This window comes from Camelus ferus, chromosome 17 (assembly GCF_009834535.1).
Source record: "Camelus ferus isolate YT-003-E chromosome 17, BCGSAC_Cfer_1.0, whole genome shotgun sequence".
In the NCBI taxonomy this organism is placed as follows: Eukaryota; Metazoa; Chordata; class Mammalia; order Artiodactyla; family Camelidae; genus Camelus; species Camelus ferus.
Window position 1 is genome coordinate 20,545,459 of NC_045712.1, and position 18,511 is coordinate 20,563,969.

The following is an 18,511-nucleotide window of genomic DNA, read 5'->3' on the forward strand; positions in this document are numbered from 1 at the left end:
AAGGTACACACAGTGCTATGGGAGTGTTAATGAGGGTGGAGGATGTAGACTACTTTGGTGGGTCAGGTAGTGACCTTTCTTTGACATATTTGTAATATATGGGTTCATAACAAATTACTTCAAACACTTGGTGGCTTAAAACAACAAATATGTATTATCTCACACATTCTGTGGATCTAGGAATACAGGAGTCACTTATCTGGGTGGTTCTGGCTCAGAGTTCCTTATGAGGTTGCAGTCAAGCTGTTGCAGGGCTACAGGCATCTGAACACTTCCCTGGGGCTGGATAATCCATTTCTATGATAGCTTATTACATGTGGCTATTGTCAGGAGGCCTCAGTTCCTTGTCACATGGGCCTCTCCTTAGGACAGCTTGAATGTCCTTATGATGTGGCAGCTGGCTTCCCCGGGACAACTGATTCAAGAATGTGAGCAAGAAGGGAAACTATAATGTCTTTTATGACCAAACCTCAGAAGTTGCACGTGCCACTTCTATCATATACTCTTTGTTAGAACTGAGTTACTAAGTTCAATCCACAGTCAAGGGGAAGATATTTAGGCTTTACCTTATAAAGCAAATGTCAAAGAATTTGTGGACATATTGTATGTAAATGAAAAACGAATGCACTCTATTGTTAGATTTATACTATTTATGAGGAGTTGCATATGTAATAAAGACACAATACATGTATGAGAAAGACAGACACCAACTTTAAGATAATGGTTTCTCTTTAGAAAAGGAGGTGGAGAGGATTATGGTACTTTAACAGTTTCTGTTATGTTTGTGGTTTTTAAAATTTTTAAAAATTACGATGAAGTATACACAACATAAAATTTGACACCTTAATGATTCTTAAGTGTATAGTTCAATAGTGTTAAGTATAGTTTCACTGCTGTATAACCAATCTCTAGAACTTTTTCATTTTGCAAAATTGAAACTCTGTACCCATTAAACAACAATTCCCCATTTTCACTATCCTCGGTCCCTGGCAATAATCACTCTACTTTCTGTTTCTAGTTGAGTTTGACTACTCTAGATGCCTCACATAGGGGAGATTGTACAGTATTTGTCTTTTTATGACTGCATTATTTCACTTAGCATAATGTCCTCAAATTTCTTTTATGTTGTAGCAGGTGTTATAATTTCCTTCCTTTTAAGGCTGAGTAATACTGCATTGTATGTATATACCACATTTGGTTATTCATCCATCTGTTGATGGAAATTTCAGTTGTTTCCACTTTCTGACTATTCTGATAATGCTGCTATGAACACGGATATACACATCTAAAACAGAGTTTTGATAAAAGAAATGATCAGTAAAATGTACCCTGTGCAAATATGGTAGCCTGAGGCTCTTTTCTCCTTCCATTCTCCCACAGCATATTCCAGTCAAACTTTCACTCACACTGTTCACTAAAACTGATCTAGTCAAGGTTATGAATGACCTGCATGTTGCTAAGTCCTGTGGTCAGTCATCTGGCTTCATCCTATTAACTGCTCAGCAGCACTTGATAAGGTGGTCATTCCTGCATCCTGGACTCATTTTCTTCACTTGAATTTCCGGATGCTACACTCCTGGATCTCTTCCTACCTCTCTGGCTAATTTTTCTCAGACTTCTTTGCTGCTTCCTTTTCATTTCTCAGACCCCTTAATGTTGGTTGCCCCTGGTCTCAATCTTCTGATGTCTCTTCTCCTCTTTATGCTTAGTTGATTTTATCTAGATTCATTGCTTTAAGTGCTGTCTATTCACTGATCTCAAATTTGTAATTGTAACTTTTACTTCTCCCTTCAAATCAAACTCATCTATTCAGCCACCTACTCAACATCTCCACTTGCATGTCTAATAGCATCACGAACTTAATACATGCAAAACCAAACTCAGTTCCCGTTAACTCCCACTCCTCCCCAGTCTTCCCTATCTTGGTATTCCACCTCCATTCTTTCTGTTTTTCAGACTAAAAGCCTTGAAGCCATCCTTCATGTGTCTCTTTTTCTAGTCTCAGGCAATCTATCGAGAAGTCAGGTGAGCCTCACTTTTAAAAAATCCAAACTCAATTCCTTCCCATTGCCTTTAATCTGACAGCCTGGTCCAGTGTTTTATCATCTCTTGCTGGGGTTATTCCAGTTGCTTCTTTCTAGTCCCTCTGGTTCTTGTCTTAATCTCCCTCTTCAATCCCAAATCCCATACTGCAGTCTAACAGCTGAAATATTCCTTTAAGAAAATGTGTCGTATCTATATCATGGCTTGTCTTTGCTCAGAACCTTCCAATGGCTTCCTGTTTTTCTTAGACTAAAACCAGTATCCCACACAATGGACTCCAGATATATATCCATCTTCCCCCCACCCCCCACCCCTGGGCTCCTCTGACCTAATACATTCCTCATCTCTTATGTAGCTCTAGCCAGGTACTTAAACGTTTGGTATTCCCACTGCCTGGAATATCTGCACAACCAATTCCCTTACATCCTTTAGATCTTTGTTCCATTGTCACCTTTCCCTGAAGCTTTCCCTAAACACCCATTTGAAATGGCTACTGATTCCCCATCCCCTGAATGTCCTGTTTCACCTTCATGACTTATTTTCCTTTACAGCATTTACAGCAAACTTGTTTGGTCTCCTTTTGAAATTGTCATGCCTCTCTCCTATTGGAATTTGAAATAAAAAACCTGTGAAGACTGGTTCACTGCTGTATTTCCTATATCCCTTGCTTCAAATTATTATTTGATATATAAATTTTAAGACTGATGTGAGTTGATTTTGAAATTATAGCGTTGCTTTTCTGTAAGTTTCTCCAGTTGGTTTTGTTCCTTAAAAGTGACAATTAAAAAATATGGCTTCAAAATCTTTGACACTCTTCCGTGGAATCTGAGCAGGCTTGTGACTGCTTGAACCAACAGAGCATTACAGAAGTGATGCTATGGGACTTCTGAGGTTAGGTAATAAAAGGTCATGCAGTCTCTGGCTTATCTGCTGGAACACTTGCTCTTGGAATTTTTACACCTCAGGTTGGAGTACCCTGAGACTGCCATGCTGTGAGAAAGCCCAGGCCACATGGAGAGGCCATATATAGTTGCTCAAATGGACAATTCCGGCTAAACTCAGCCTTCAAGTCATTTTTCCAGCCAAGGCACCAGACATTTGAGTGAAGAAGCCATCTTAGAAGTAGATCCACCAGCTCCAGCTGTTCCAGCCCCCGATATCATGCCTTAGAAACAAGCCTTCTTTACTTTATCCTTTGTGAATTACTGACCTAGAATTCATGAGCATAATAAAATTGTTTAACACCACTAAATTTGGGGAGATTTTGTTACACAGCAGGAGATTACCAGAACGGTAAGGCAGAAAAGTCAGGTAAAAATAAGAAGTTACTTTTGGATAGAAAGTTAAGTTTTGATTTTTTTTTTTTTTTGTCTACTGAAGAAAGTATATGGTATGTGCAGACATTATTCTGTCAGGCTCATCTTGGATGCTAATGTCCATCCAGATTAACTCAGTAGACTTTAGATTCTCATTAACTGCCAAGAAATGTCATCCCGATGAACCACTTGAGATTTCATGCTCAGAATTATGGATTATTGGTAAATTTCCATGTTGATCACCTGGAGGAACTGGCGATTTTAAACCAGCTAAGGCCAACCTAGTCGGGAAATTACAGAGAAATACATAACCTCAGTATCAGTGTCATTGTGCTATCTACTTTTCTTCTTTTAATTTTATTCTGTTTTAAAAATTGAGAATGGGTGTAATTAGAAATACCAGCCAGAGATGAACTTTTCAGAATCATCTGGCTATTAGAAATGGATGTCCTCAGACCTGGAAGGGCCATTAGAAACCCACTCGTAAAGGTTCTTATTTTATAGATGAGAGATGGGAAGGGGCATGCCCAAGGTCTCAGGCTGAACTATAGGGTCCTGACTCCACACTTCCCATATGGTGCTCTTTCATCTCAATAAGTGTTTTTTAGCTTGTAGTCTGGTTCAAAAATGAACTTCTTGGATGCTGGGCCAGGCCCTGTGAACCAGCCAAAATGGTATACCATTTTGTTTATGTTTGCTTTTTTGTCTATTTCTGGAGAGAATCCACATTTTCCATCTGATTCTTACAGAGATCAGTGACCCAGAAAAGCACTAGAACCATTGCACTTGATGATTTAATACTGTCATTTAAAAACTTCCAGAGTAAGTTAAATCTTGTGCTTCCTCATCCGTATATCAGATACTCCTGGGGAAATTCTTTAGTTGAGATCAATGCATAATGGGTGCATCTTTCAGATGGTTAGGGATAGTTGGAACACCCAGCAACCAACTCATCTTGCTGTCTGTTTGATAACACTCACATGTTAAAATTAGTTTTGTAATTCAAAAGCAGCAAACAATACAGGACTAATTAGATATTATTTTTCCTTCCAACCATTGCAGTAGTTAAAGCAAAGACAGCTGGGTTCTCCCCAGATAAAGCCTGAAAGCACAGAGGCTAACTTATTAGAAGTTTATTTTCTTGTGTACCACCATCCAATGTGGGTGTTCAGCAGCCTTTTTACATGGCATTTCAAAAACCCATTCTCCTTTTATCTCTAGGTTATGCCATCTTCTTGGGTCTTGGAGTCCTTTACTTATAGTCAGCAGACAGGAAAAGAGAGTTGAGGACAGGGTAGGAGACTTTTTATGGAGTTGAGTTCCTCATTTTTACCCATATTCCACTGGCCAGAAATAAGTCACATGGCCCCATCTGGATACAAGGGTGGTGTTGGTGGTACTTCTGAGCAATAGCTTTGCAGTACTGAAGAGGAGCACAGATCTTCATTGGGCAACTGGTCCTTTCTGCCACAGACAGAGTGAGCAGTTTAAAGATCCTGAATCTCAAGAGATGGATAAAGTATCTGGAATGGTACTTTCAGACAATCTGTGAAGTCTGCATATGGCTTATAATCTTCACTTACCTGATACCTTAGGAATTAAGGTGAACCTCAGAAACTATGAAGTCAACATTGATTGAAATATAACGTAGTAGGATAGGAAAATTACAATTCTTGGGTAATTGGATATTCTTTTATTTATTTATTATTTAAGGAGTGACAGAGGGTAAGGGTCCAATCTGGATTTTGAGCTGGTTTGTATTATAACAGAACTTGCATAATTATAGCAAAGAGGACTCTGTTTTCATTTTTGTAAAACTGTTGCTACAACTTTAGTTTTGTTAATGCATGTTTGCCCTTAAAAATGTTTTCAGGCTTGGCAGAAATTATAATGGCACACGTCGTTGCCCTATGGTTTTTATTTTTGTTGTGTTGCTTAGTTGCTTCTTGATTATTTCTATGTGTTTTATATAAGCTTAACCTCTCCCCTCAAATTATCATGATTTATATTTTGGAACCAGATTGACTATGGTATTAAATTATTATGAATTTCATTCTTAGTTTTAAAAATTATGATGCCTTTGGTGCCACAAGGTATCAGAAATGGTGACCTGTGAAATGTGTTTCTTCTACCACTTATTATGGAACAGCTCTGACAAGTGACTTACTTTCTGTTTTCTCATCTATGAACTTTTATTGGTCTGGTCAACTCCAGCAATCTTGGAAGTAATGTTGAGGGTTAAGTTGCTTCTTTTTTTTTTTTAAGGTTGAAGTCCTCACATGATACCCCCAGTGGTGTGCTAGAACTGGATTGCACTGGCCTAGGAAAACCAAATATTGGAAACTTGTTGTAATAGCTGATGTTACAAATACAAACTCATGATTAAAGAAACTGTATGAAAAACCGATAATTTCCTAATTTTTGTTACATTACTTTATGACCTATGCTCTTGATGTTATCTGTTTTGTCCATATGGTGGAAATACCATATGATGGGGTGCTGTTGCAACTCTCTGCCCAACTCTGCATTCAGTGATGCCACTTCAGTAGCTTGAGGTTGGCCATGGTGGGTGCTAGTTGTTAAATGTTTACCAGGAGTCCACTGGACTCACCACACAGGTCAGTCTTTACAGGGTAGTGTTGAGGATTGACAGAGACAAGTGGTGTCAGGGACATTGTAGATGTTCAATAAAAGACAGTTGCTTTTAAGGATATTCCTTCAGAAAATCTCTGCCATCAGCACAGAGCTTCAAAATGACCTGTGTTGTCAGGTCATTGCAGTCCAGGGCCTCTGAAAGGACACTGAATCTCTTTCTGTTTCTCTATTTATAAAATAGGCTCATTAATACTTGACTCCATCCCTTCCAGGGATATGTTAGGGAGAAAATGTCCCAATTGATGTGATACCATTTTGAATAATGAGGAAGCACCAATTCTAATTTTTCTCAAATTGAAGGTTGAGAGGTAGTTTTGCACAGATTTTCTGATTTGTGCCAATGACAACTTTGAGAAGAAAAAATGTTACAGTCCAGAGCTGTAGCAGTAATTCTCTAGTGCTGGTCCCTAGGCATGTGCACTATGGTCCATGACCAAGTCCTCTCGGGCTGCTGGCAGATAAGGACAATGTAATAGGATATAGGTGAAAAGTTGTCTGTTTTCTCATCCTGGGACCCAGGGAAGGACTGTCTTTTATTGTTTGTTGGTTGTTTTATTGATTTTGTTCTTTTGGCAATTTTTATATTAATATGTTCTATCTTTATGAAATGATGATGATAGTAGATGGTAGTGGTGGAGGTAGGGTTCATTTTAATGTCTTTACTTGGAAAAAGCCAGAAATGATAGTTGGTCCTCTTCTTTAATGCCTAAGGTTTTTCTTTTCTTTCTTTTTCTTAAAAATACCCGTGGTCCAATGAAATGTAAGGACCTAGAACTCCTCCATGTTGACTTTCAGTGATTTTTCTGGAAGCAAATAAATCTTATGGAATTATCCATAGGTGGCTTTTAAGGCAAATAAATCTTACGGAATTATCCATAGGTGGCTTTTAAGTCAAATAAATCTTAATGGAATTAATCCATAGGTGACTAATTGTTTCAGCAGCATGGACATGCATGAGCACTTTTGTTTACTCCTGTCATTGGCTACGTTCATAAAACCATTGATAATTATTATTAAGAAAATCAAAACATGAACTGAACAAACCTTATCTTTATCTCTTCTGCCAAGGGCAACCTTTAAGAGTCTTAACAGAATTGGTTTTTTTTTTTGTTTTGTTTTGTTTTTTTGAGAAGAAGCATGTGAAAAGTGAGTCTTGAAGCTTAAAATTGTAATTATGTTGTTTTCTTTTTAGCTAAAGAAGTACTTGGGTCTACATCTGGCTTTAACCATTTTTGTCTCCCCTCTAACACTGTTGATATTAATGCCAGTTTTAATTTTCGGCATCATGAGTGCATAAATATATCACACACAGATGTGGTTTTGAACAAGGACTGAAACTGTAAATTAGGAAACAAGAGATTCACAGGGTTTCATCAGATCAGTTCACTCCAAAAAGTGACACAGTTGTACTGAAAATGTTTTAAATTGCTCATTTCAAACCTACCTCAGTAGCAAAATGCCATGCGTGCAGCGGGTTTGCAACCACGTTAGTCATTTTCTTTTCTCCGTTTTCTTGCTATGTTTGTATTGGGAGCACAGAGTAATGTAATTTAGTAAATTTGATGGCTGGGCAACAGCCCCAGTGTTGAACAGTATTTGGACTATGATTACTTGCTGGCATTGTCACAGTTGACGTTAATTATTGATGGAAGTTTCAGAAATAGCGCATGTGCCAGGAGCTTTTCACCGGAACGCAGGGCTCCAGGCAGGAGGGATGCTAAAGAGGGTGGGGGAAGAGGCACCTGTGGCTTTTTCGTGTCTGTGCACAGTGAACCTGAATCTGGTGGGCTGTGTGATGCCTGTGTAAAGGTCATGGTATAATGGAAGGATGAACCGTCAGGCTTATTTCTATCGTGTTCCTCCCCAGGAATTACACCGAAGAAGCCAACTTCAGCCGGAGCCAGCCAAGACGAAGGCTCTCCAGACTGTCATTGAAATGAAGGTAGGAGCTGTTCACGTTTGTCAAAAACAGCTGTTCCTTTGGAGTTTGTTCTAAACTTGATGGTGCCTAACATAAACACATGAAATTAACCTTGTATTTTTCTCTAGGCACCCTGGTGGGTGCTTTTCTTCTGGATTTCTTTGCCTTCTCCAGTGCATTTAATTTATTGCCCCTTTAAATAGGATGCCTTATCTGGGCAAAAGAATAAAAGGCTCAAGTATCCCTTGGCTGAAAGGAGCTGGATTTATTTCCAGGGCATAGCCAATGATTTCAACCCTAAGGGAGGTTTTGTGTGTGCTTTGAAAGTAAATTTCTAAGGCTAGAATAATTCTTTTCCTCACATTCACATTATAATGAAAAGACACCTTCAGAAACTAAGATTTGGCAAACAGAAGTTGTTTTAATGCAACAGAAGTTTTAAATAATTAAAATTATACTATCAGCAAAGTTTACTTTTCAAAGAATAATACTTTCCTATGACTCCGGTATTTTCTCCTAACTAAGTCTGGAAGTCATGGTTACTTATTAAATATTCACAAGGTATTTTATTTAGCTGTGGAGGAATAGAGATACAGTATTTGAAAGAAGTGAAGATCCTCTTGGATGGATTTAGAGCATTTAAAGAATAATGAGGTAAATAATGATGACATAGCCATTGAACTATGATTAAGAAACAAATCTAAATGAAACCCAGTTGCTTTGTCAGTGTCTAGAAATTTAAAGTCTTTTTACTTCCAGTATTTGCCAGAAGGAAACAAATAGTATTTATCTTAAGAATAAACAAAACTTATGCCAATGATGTTTGCAGTCTGATTATTCTACTTATAAGCTTAACATTCGAGAGTTCGCTAGTCACCATCAGCCTACAAAAGAAGTCTGAAGCTTGCTGATAGGATAATGATTTTTCTGTCTTTTTTGTAGCACATGATTTTAAGTTGTCTGCCAAAAATTTCCCAAGTCCTGGGGAAAAAGAAACTAATATGAACTACTGAATTCTTGGCATGTACAATTCTGACTTGGGATTTTTTTTTTCTGGTCAATGACAGTGTCTTCATCCAAGTGGATTTTTGTGGAAATAATGTAGAACATTTACTTTAAAACTTTATGTCCCCTAAATGAGGTTACATGACTCAGGGCACTTATAATACATTTGCAGCAAATTAGTTTGAAAAATATTATCAAAGGGACTAAATACCAATATGATTAAAAAATAATTGCTAATTTTGACTCATCAATTCATTATGAATTTGTGTAATTTTAACTTATTTTGAAAAGAAACTTACCATTCTACACATGTGGGGGAGTGATTCATAACTGAGATTTCATCCTCACTTCACTTTGGAACCAAACTTGAAACTTGGCTAAAGCTTAGAAAAGAAAATAAAAAAGACAAAAATTTTTATTTTATTTTTTTGCAAAGAGTCATTCAGTTCCCCATCCACCTACCTCCATACCTCCCTCCCTCCCCAGTTCTTAGCACAATTAGTAATAGAATAAAGGATGCATATAAAATCTATTTACAAATTATCTTTAAAAAAAAAAAAAAAGAAAGCATGAGTTCCGAATCTGGAGAAACCAGGAATGACATCTCACCCAGTGCAGTGGGTATTTTCCTGGTAAAGGTCTCTATGCAAAGACAGTTAGTACTTTTTAGTGACTTTTATAAATTTTGTGTATGGATCTCTCTTCCTAATATCATGTTTTTATTAGAAAACAAAAAATAGTAAATAAACACTCATTTAGGCCATTTATAAGAGAAGGCATAACAACATAATTTTTAGGGCAAATTCACATCCATATATTATCGGTAAATTGAGTCTGGAGTTTCTTTTTAATGGGTGCCAATGACGCTGATTTGTAGAAGAACACATTTTTAGGACAAATGATGATCAATACACTTGTCAGGGAACTGACTCTGGAGGTTTTCTGTTGTCTTTTGGGTGCTTGTTAATTTACAAAGCACTGTCTTCTGTTTTGTCAGTGGAGAAGTATGGGTCCCAGTATCATCTATATTCAACCTGCATAAATTGAGTTATGAAGGTACCTGGTCATCTTCTCAGTCATGTGTGTAGGTTGTGACAGAAGCTGTGATCTCTTCTAATTTTGTACGTTTCATGTCTATGAAATTGGAGGGAATGTTGGAAAGCCATATTTTGCAAGCCTTGGGGTTGATTACCAAATAGAACTGACCCTTAAACCTTGTGGGTGGAACTTGAGACACAATTGTGTTACACCTTTGGGTAAATATCAGTGTCATCTAATGCCTTGGCACACCTAAAGTTTAAAGGGGCTCTCCTAGAGTAAACTGGACCTGTAGTTTCAGACAGATGACATGAATTAAGGGTTTAGAAGTTACCCATACCTTTTCCCTTGCTTCTTAGAGAAATTGAGGGTCAGATTCTTGCTACCCATCTTCTCCAAAAATATACTTTGCATCTACTTAAGAAAGGTGTTTGTTGTGAAAATCTGTGAAATCTTGCTCATTTAAGGAACTTGTAGAACCACAGTCTGGTAGTTCTAGTAGATTTATTTGCACCCCTCTGGGCTTTTATTTTATTTTTTAAACTTTTTAAAAATCTCTTTTTGTCCTTGTTTTTATTTTTTATTGAAATATAGTCAGTGCACAGTGTGTCATTTTCTGGTATACAGCACAATGTTTCAGTCATACATATACATACATATGTTCTTTTTCATATTCTTTTTCATTATAGGTTACTACAAGATACTGAACATAGTTCCTTGTGCTATACAGAAGAAACTTGTTGTTTATCTATTTTACATATAGTAGTTAGTATTTGGAAATCTTGAACTCCCAATTTATCCCTTCCCATCCCTTTTCCCCCTTGGTAACCGTAAGTTTGTTTACTATGTCTGTGAGTCTGTTTCTGTTTTGTAGATAAGTTAATTTGTGTCGCCTTTTTTTTTTTTAAAAGATTCTGCTTATGAATAATATCATATGGTATCGTTCTTTCTCTTTCTGGCTTACTTCACTTAGAATGATGATCTCCAGGTCCATCCATGTTGCTGCAAATGGCATTATTTTATTCTTCTTTTTTTTAATCCCTCTGGGCTTTTAGAGTTGTGAAAAATGTGTCTCAGTGGGATGACCATTGGGGAGGGCCAACTGCATTCACAAAAGCTGGGACAGCTCTCTTGAAGCCATCATAACTATTGCCAGCCAGTTGAGCCGGGGGGCTAAAGTCACCTGAATGAAAATAAAAGGAAGCAAAGTGAATGAAGTTATTTGTGATTTATCTTCTTGCAGGAAGCTCCAAGTTTTAATTTTAATCCTGATTTGGTCTGGCAGGTATGTTCCAGGTTTGCACTTAGAACATTGTGTGTGTTTTTCAGAAAAATTACTTTTCTTGTAGATGTTGCAATGCTTCTCCTTTTCTTTACTAATCTTCTCTTTTCTGCTCTTATAGAGAACTGTCAATAAAAATGGTTGTTAAAAGGCTTTTTCCCTTTTTTCTTTCTTTAATGTTAGTTCCTTTAAAAGAATGTGTTTTTAACCTACTTTTGTTATAAATTTGACCTAATGTAAACATGATGTTCAAAAGTTTCACTTTCTTGGGTTCATTCATAAAGCTGTACCTAGTTTGTTTTTTTAAGAAAATGAATTACAGTAATGACAGTACTTGTCAAATAATCTCAAAATTTTTTTTGTTTAAACTTCTTAGTGAATGAAAATCTACTTCAAAATGACTGAAGCCTAAAGGAAATGTATTGGCTCACTTAACTGGAAAAAAACAGGGTATTGCTTCAGGCACAGCTTGGTCCTGGGACTCAGATGTTAACAGATCCCATTTTCTCTCATTCCATCTCTTGTTTTGGCTTTCTTCACATGAGTTCTGTATTCAGACAGCCCCTTTTTGCCTGTCTGAGCAAAATGGCTACAGCAAGCAGTGCCAATAATCGCAGATGGAAGGGACAGGCAGAAAGTTGTGTTTTGAAAAAAAAAAATGCACTCCCCCCCCAACAAACCAACCCTAGAATAATGATAATTACTGAGATGGAGCATAAAACTTCACTCCAAATTTAACACCCCCAAATTTAATTTAGGCTGAAAGAAAAAGCATGAAATCCCCTAATTCTCATTTGCTTAATGAGTTAAATGACACTCACTCATCAAGATAAACATTATGCTAACACTAAATTCATCAGAATTTGGGATATAGATGAGTGATACAAGGGTTTTAGTAAAAGTCACAGAAAGCATACTTGATCTGGTGAACTTGTTAACTAAAGTGGATTAAGAAGGTAGGGCCATAATGTGAATATGTGCCAATATTTCTGTGGCAACTGAAGTGAGGATTATAAATAGTTGAGTTTCTAGTCACACGACCAGCCAGGGCACTTGTATGTCACAAGAAGAGTGATTCTTCTTGTATAACATTTGTCTCCACCAAGCTTTTCTATGGAAACTGAGTAGTAAGCAGTTCAAGATTGAGCATGACTAAATTGCTGTTTTGTGGATGTGCTATTGTTGAAAGAATATGAATTCGCATTCAGGTGCTAAACTCCAGTGGTGAGGTTGATCTTTTGTCATTAAAGCCAAAACCAAGCCTTGTCTTTGTGTTCTGGCGGATGTCTTCTATTCTTCTGCATGGGGTTAACTGACCTATAGTTGAGTTAATTTTTCCTTAAAAGATAACTTGTTATTTGGTCAGATTCAGCCAATTCAGTTTCACCAGGCATGGGAAGGATACACTGGAATATGGAGAAGGCAAAGACTACTTGGCAGCTTTTCCCAACATTACATAGCTAGGAATGGAAAGATTTCAAATCCAAACTTAGGCCATTGAATGCATCCCACTTCCCAGTATGATTTTAATTTGAGGCCTGGGATCTAATCAGGAATACCTAGAATTGGCTGAAATGTTTTTTTTTTTTTGGCTTTAGGGCCTACCTAGGTTTATTTCATCCATCGTTTGAACTGTTACTTATTTGAGTTTAAACACTGCACTCAGAATTGTTTCTTGTTTCAAGATGATGTGTTCATAGAAAATTTTTGTCAAGCCTAGTTTTTCTATCAGCCATTATGATGGCTTTTAGGCCTTAAAAATATGCCATGACATCTTTTGTGGCTATTAAAAAGAATAACAGCAATAACAACAAAACTACACCTGTATCACCAGTGACAACTATAGCCTGAACACCAGTGAGCACACATGGGGACCTGAGTACAAAGCACCTGACATATAATAACCCATGAGTAGGCATAATTAGCCCCATTTCACAGACGAGAAAGCCTTGATTTAGAGAAGATAAGCAACCAGCCCAAGGTCCTATAGCTAGTAGGTTGGCAGCTGAGATTTGAACACAGGTTTCTTCTCTGTAGTTCTTATACTCTCTACTCCTCCAGTCTGCTTTTACTAAAGACAGTCCGTAAGTTCAACTGGTTTTTCTTTCTACATCTACTTTGGAAATTTGCACTGAGTTTTGCATCATAGAACAGGTTGAGGCAACTAATGAGAGCTAGAGAGGTCTATGATATTTTTTGGAAAGGTATGATATTGTACTTTGTGCTATAAGGCACAATTCATCCTTTTTACATGTACGTTATCAGTCCTCCAGATAAGCCTCCAAATATGTACCCTACAGCCAACATATATGCCATTTCCTTGCCCCTGAGTTTTAAGGCCTGCCCTGAAGACTTTATAACAGTGTGGAGCGTAACTCATTTAGACTTGCAAAGCCCTGTTTTTGATGTGCACTATCCATTTACGATACCAGAAATTATCCTTTAGCTTATTTTTTTCGTGAGAAATTTCATCTTCTCATCTTTCAACTTTAAAAAAAAAAACCTTATCCCATTTAACTAGGTCCCTTAAATAAGGGGGAAAATGTGGGTTTTAAGTGATAGCCAGAAAAAGCAAAATGTCAAGTTAAATGTTAAGTTCTGGATGATATATGGTTGTCATTTAGAAGCAAGGAAGATTTTTTTTTTTTAAGTGAGACTTTTTCTTTCTTTTTTTTGCCCAAACTCCTTTTTATATGCATTTGACTCTAAATGTTTGAGTTGCTAGTCAATAATTCCTGCTATAAGCAGGTTTAGTTTGTGTGAATATAACTCCTGAAGTTGAATTACAAATACCAGTGTTTACCAAGCAGCTATTTTGTGCACAGCACTGTGGTGGGTCTTTGAGAAAAAGTGAGCCCTCAGTCTTTAAGGGCTAATGGAAGGAAGTATATAAGCTAGGATCTAAATAGTGACCTAAGAATGCAAAATGGGCTGCAGAGACTCAGAGGATATCAAATAAAACAGGGGCAGAGAATGCTTCTGGGAGGAGGTAGCACTTGAAGAGGTCCTGGGAAAAATGGCATAATTTTGATAGTGGGGACAGGGATGATTTATAAATAGTGGGAACGGAGGCAAGGAGGTTGGAAAGTATGAGAAGTGTCTGGCGAAAAGCAGGTCATTCAGTTTGGCTGAGAGAAGACTAAGTTTAAATAGAAGATCAGATGAAACCATTGGAAAGTGGGAGAAAATAAGTAGTAGAGAAAAAAGCTGAAATTAATGAAATAGAAACTAAACATGTACCAGAGGGGAACACCAAAGCTAAACCCTGATTCTTTAAAGAGATAAACAAAAATGATAAATCCTGGTTAGAATCATTGAGAAAAATAGACAGCACAAATAAACAATGTCAGGATTGAAAGGGGACATCACTATCAATCTTATTGATGTTAAAAATATGAAGAGACTTTATTAACACCCTCATGATAGTACAGTTGCAATTTTAGACACTTTTTTAAAAACACAACTTATCAAAACTATGTGAGAAGAAACAGAGTATCTGAGTAGTCCTTTATATTATACAAAATGTTTCTATGACTCAAAATCTCACCACTAAAAAAAAAAAAATCTAAAAACCAAACCAAGAAAAACAAACAAACAAAAAACCCTCAGAACCCTTGCAGGCCCAGATGGCTTCTTCAATGAATTTTACTAGACATTTGAAGAAACAACTATATTAATCATACAGAAACTATACCAAAGAATAGAAAAAGAGGGAACATGTCTCATCTCATTTTGTGCAGCTGGTATAACCGTGATACCAATACCCGACAAAGCCATTACAAGAAAGGGAAATTATAAGCAGTCTCTCTCATAAATGTCAATGCAAAATATACTAGTAAACTTAATCCAGTGACAATGACCAAGTTGTGCTGATTCCAGGAAAGCAAGGTTGGACTAATATTTGAATATCAATCAATGTTATTTACAACATAGAATAAAGGAGAAAAATTAATATAATTTCAATGAATGCAGAGAAAGTATTTGGTAAATGCAACATCCATTCATGCTAAAAAAAAAAGGAAGCTTTTAGCAAACTCTTCGAAGGAGAGAATTTTCTTAATCCAATGAGAGGTAGCTACAAGAAAACTACAGCAAATATATTTAATGGTAACATGTTGAAAGTTTTCTTTGTGGTATCAGGAACAAGACAAGAATGCCTCTTACTATCATTTCTTCTCAATAATATTCTGGACACCCTAGGTTGGGAAGAGGCATGAAGGAAGCTTCTGGAGTACAAGTATATATTTCATGATATAATTTTTATGTACCCAAGTGTATTTTCTTTATCATAATTCATCATGCTGAAAACCTATGATTTGGCTACTTTCTTATGTATAGTTTACTGTAATTAAAAAGTTCATTTAAAAATAAAGGAAGAAAAACTCAGTGATAAAAAGATAACCCTATTAAAAATTGGGCAAATAATTTGAATGGACATTTCTCCAGTGAAAACATACAGATGGCCAATAAGGACATGAAAAGATGTTCAACATGATTTGTCATTAGGGTAATGCAAATTAAAATCACAATTACATACAACTTATCCCCCAATAAATAAAACAGTAACATTGGCTGAAATAAGACAAGGGTTATAGCAGAGTCTTAATATTGTTGATACATAAAGAATTTGTATTTATCAGTATAGAATAAAAAGCTTGGGGAAAAAATGTACCCAGATTTTGACACTAACTCTGGAAGGAGAGATTATAAAGGATTTTTTCTTCTTTTTCCCCCTAAATTTTTATGTTTTCAATAATGTGCATTCATGTTTTAGGAATAATCAGGAATTATTATTTAGGAAAAACAATAATACGTTTTCTGAAAGAAAAAATCACCTATCAAAAAGCTTAATAAGCATTCACAATTTCTTCTATTCCAGTTTCTTTTGCTAAACTGAAAAGGCTCCAAAGGGGAAAAGATTGTATTGTTTATGGAAATTGAGAATCTGGCTCTGCTGCTTACTGCTACTCTGAAGAATAGCTTTCCCTTCTGTGAAATGGGACCATGATACCAGCCCTGTAAGATTGTGGTGGAAATTAAAATGGATTAAGGCATGGGAAAACTCTGGCATACAGTAGATGCTCAAGGAATTCTCTGTTTCTCCATCCTTTCCCTTTCAGTCTGGAAATTGAATTTTACCTGTAAAAAAGAGGTTGTACCTTTGAGCAAGGACCACCGAAGAGAGAGAATATAACAAGCTTACCTCAGGCAGAGTCTTAGCTCTGAATACACACATAATTTGCATGTGGAAAGACTTTAAAAGCATCTTTGAAATGAGAAACGAGTGGGAGTGGTGAAAATAGCAACTCCCAGTAGGCCTGTGGCATAATAAATGACCTAGGGGACTTAGCTTCCTGGCTGTTGGGCCCTTGGCAAGTCAGTTATCCCTGTAGCACTCACTATTCTCATTTGATTCATGAAGGAATTGAACAAAATGTCCTGCTTTAAAAATTCTACCAAGTCTGGAGGCTTGGTGACTGGCAATCTTGACTCTCAAAGGGCCTGCTGGGGGAGTCTGAATTGACATGACATTCTTGCAAAATTTAAATCTTTGCTTTGTTTGCTCCATCTTGGCCAGCCCTGCCCAGGCCAGCAGCCCTTGCCCTCTCCCTTGTTGGTACTCAGGTTCCCAGCTTATTGTTTATGTAGGGATTGCAATTTCCTATTGGCGTGCGCCCCCCGCCAGCAGGGTTGAGAAGTCAACCACAGGCCTCAAGTGAACTTCCCCCTTCAAGTTTCAGTAATGACAGTGTACCAGCTGTCACATGCCTCATCCCTAAGGCATGGTCCAGTTTCCACATCCCTCAGGCCACGCTGGTGACTTGGGGTGGCCTGAATTCCTCTGCCGCCTGTTGCTTTTTCCGTAAGATAAACTTGTTGAACATAGAAGGATTTGCGATGTATTTGGAGATCCTAAGAATGAGGCCCCAAACCAGGGCTGTTGGGAGCATTGGAGGGTGGTAAAAGGAATGGGAAGAGCTAGACCAGGTTGCTAAAAGACCAGTAAGGAGAGCTTCTTTACTGATCTTTTCCCAAAGAGCCTTAAGCTTAAGCTTTTTTATTCAAAGAGAATAAGAAGTGTCAAATGTCCTTTTTTTTTTTATTATTCCCTGAAATGTATTCACAATTTTGCAAAGTAATATTTCACTGAATTTCTGGGAATTCAAGCCCTCTTTGTTCTCAGATGTTTGTGAAAGACGTCATGGATCCAGCCTTTGGGAGGGCAGGCTGCACATACCAAGGGGCTACCCTCTCATCTGGAAGCAGTTTCTGAAATTTCTTCCTCCCTTTCCTCTCTTCCCAACCTCTTCACTATTTTCTTTTGACCTTGCTCTGTGATCTTTAAAGACTAAAAGTACTATGTGGAAGAAAGGACCAAAATAGCCCAGCTTCTAGGTGGCACATTTTCTCTGAAGCCAGTTTGTCCTAAGGTTGTCCTGGGGACAGCAGGGTCTCAGGATGTGGCATTCTCTCTCCTATTCAAGGGAATGCTATGTGGAGGGAACCTTTCCAGTTTATTAAAGGTGTTTAAAAAATGATCAGAGAAGACAATTCAGGTGATACAAACAAACACCTCATAAAGTGTTATCATGAAGCAGACTGTCTCCATTTGGAGAACTGCAAAATGAATGGAGGGCAGGAAGCTCTTGTAGGATAATGAACAAGGAAGAGAAAAATAGCAAGTATCTAAATGGCTAGGGCCACACAGGCAAACTTGTTTGAGTTGAGAAGGAATAACGAAATAAGTATAAAGCCCAGAGTTACCTTAGTGTTTGGGGATTGGCTGACTGGATATACTGCATTTCTGGTCAAGTGGAACATTTACAGGGACATGAAAGTTACAAGTTTTGTTTTGCTGACATGGCACCCTGGCCAAGAGTGGTGCTATCTTGGGCCTAGAAAGTTATTTCAGCAAAAGGGAAAATCTTAGTCAGGTTGTTTACCTTTTTGTAAGTATCCCAACCTGTAAAATGGCTAAAATAAATACTTAATTCGTAGGGTTTATGGGGAAGATTAAATGAGATTTTCTAGCACAGTGCTTGCATTAGTAGTCAGTACACATTAGCTGTTGCTGTTATTAACTGCATTTTTTAAGAAGTGAAAGTAGGTTTATTCTGTGAGATACACACTCCACAGATAGAGTGTGGGCTCTTTCACTCAGAAGGGAGAGCAGCCTAACTGCATTTTTAATACCAAAATGGAGAAACATTGCTTCTGTACTGTGCTGTTCCTTTCTACATATTCAGATAC

General features: G+C 37.3%; 1 protein-coding gene across 1 annotated transcript in view; it reads left to right on the forward strand.

Moving 5' to 3' along the window:
- The window catches only part of ERC2 (ELKS/RAB6-interacting/CAST family member 2), an 875,889-nt gene that overhangs the window by 242,776 nt on the left and 614,602 nt on the right, over positions 1-18,511 (forward strand). The window contains exon 5 of the mRNA XM_032458251.1: positions 7,882-7,956. Coding sequence (XP_032314142.1) covers positions 7,882-7,956 — 75 coding nt within the window. The remainder of the gene's footprint in view (positions 1-7,881; positions 7,957-18,511) is intronic.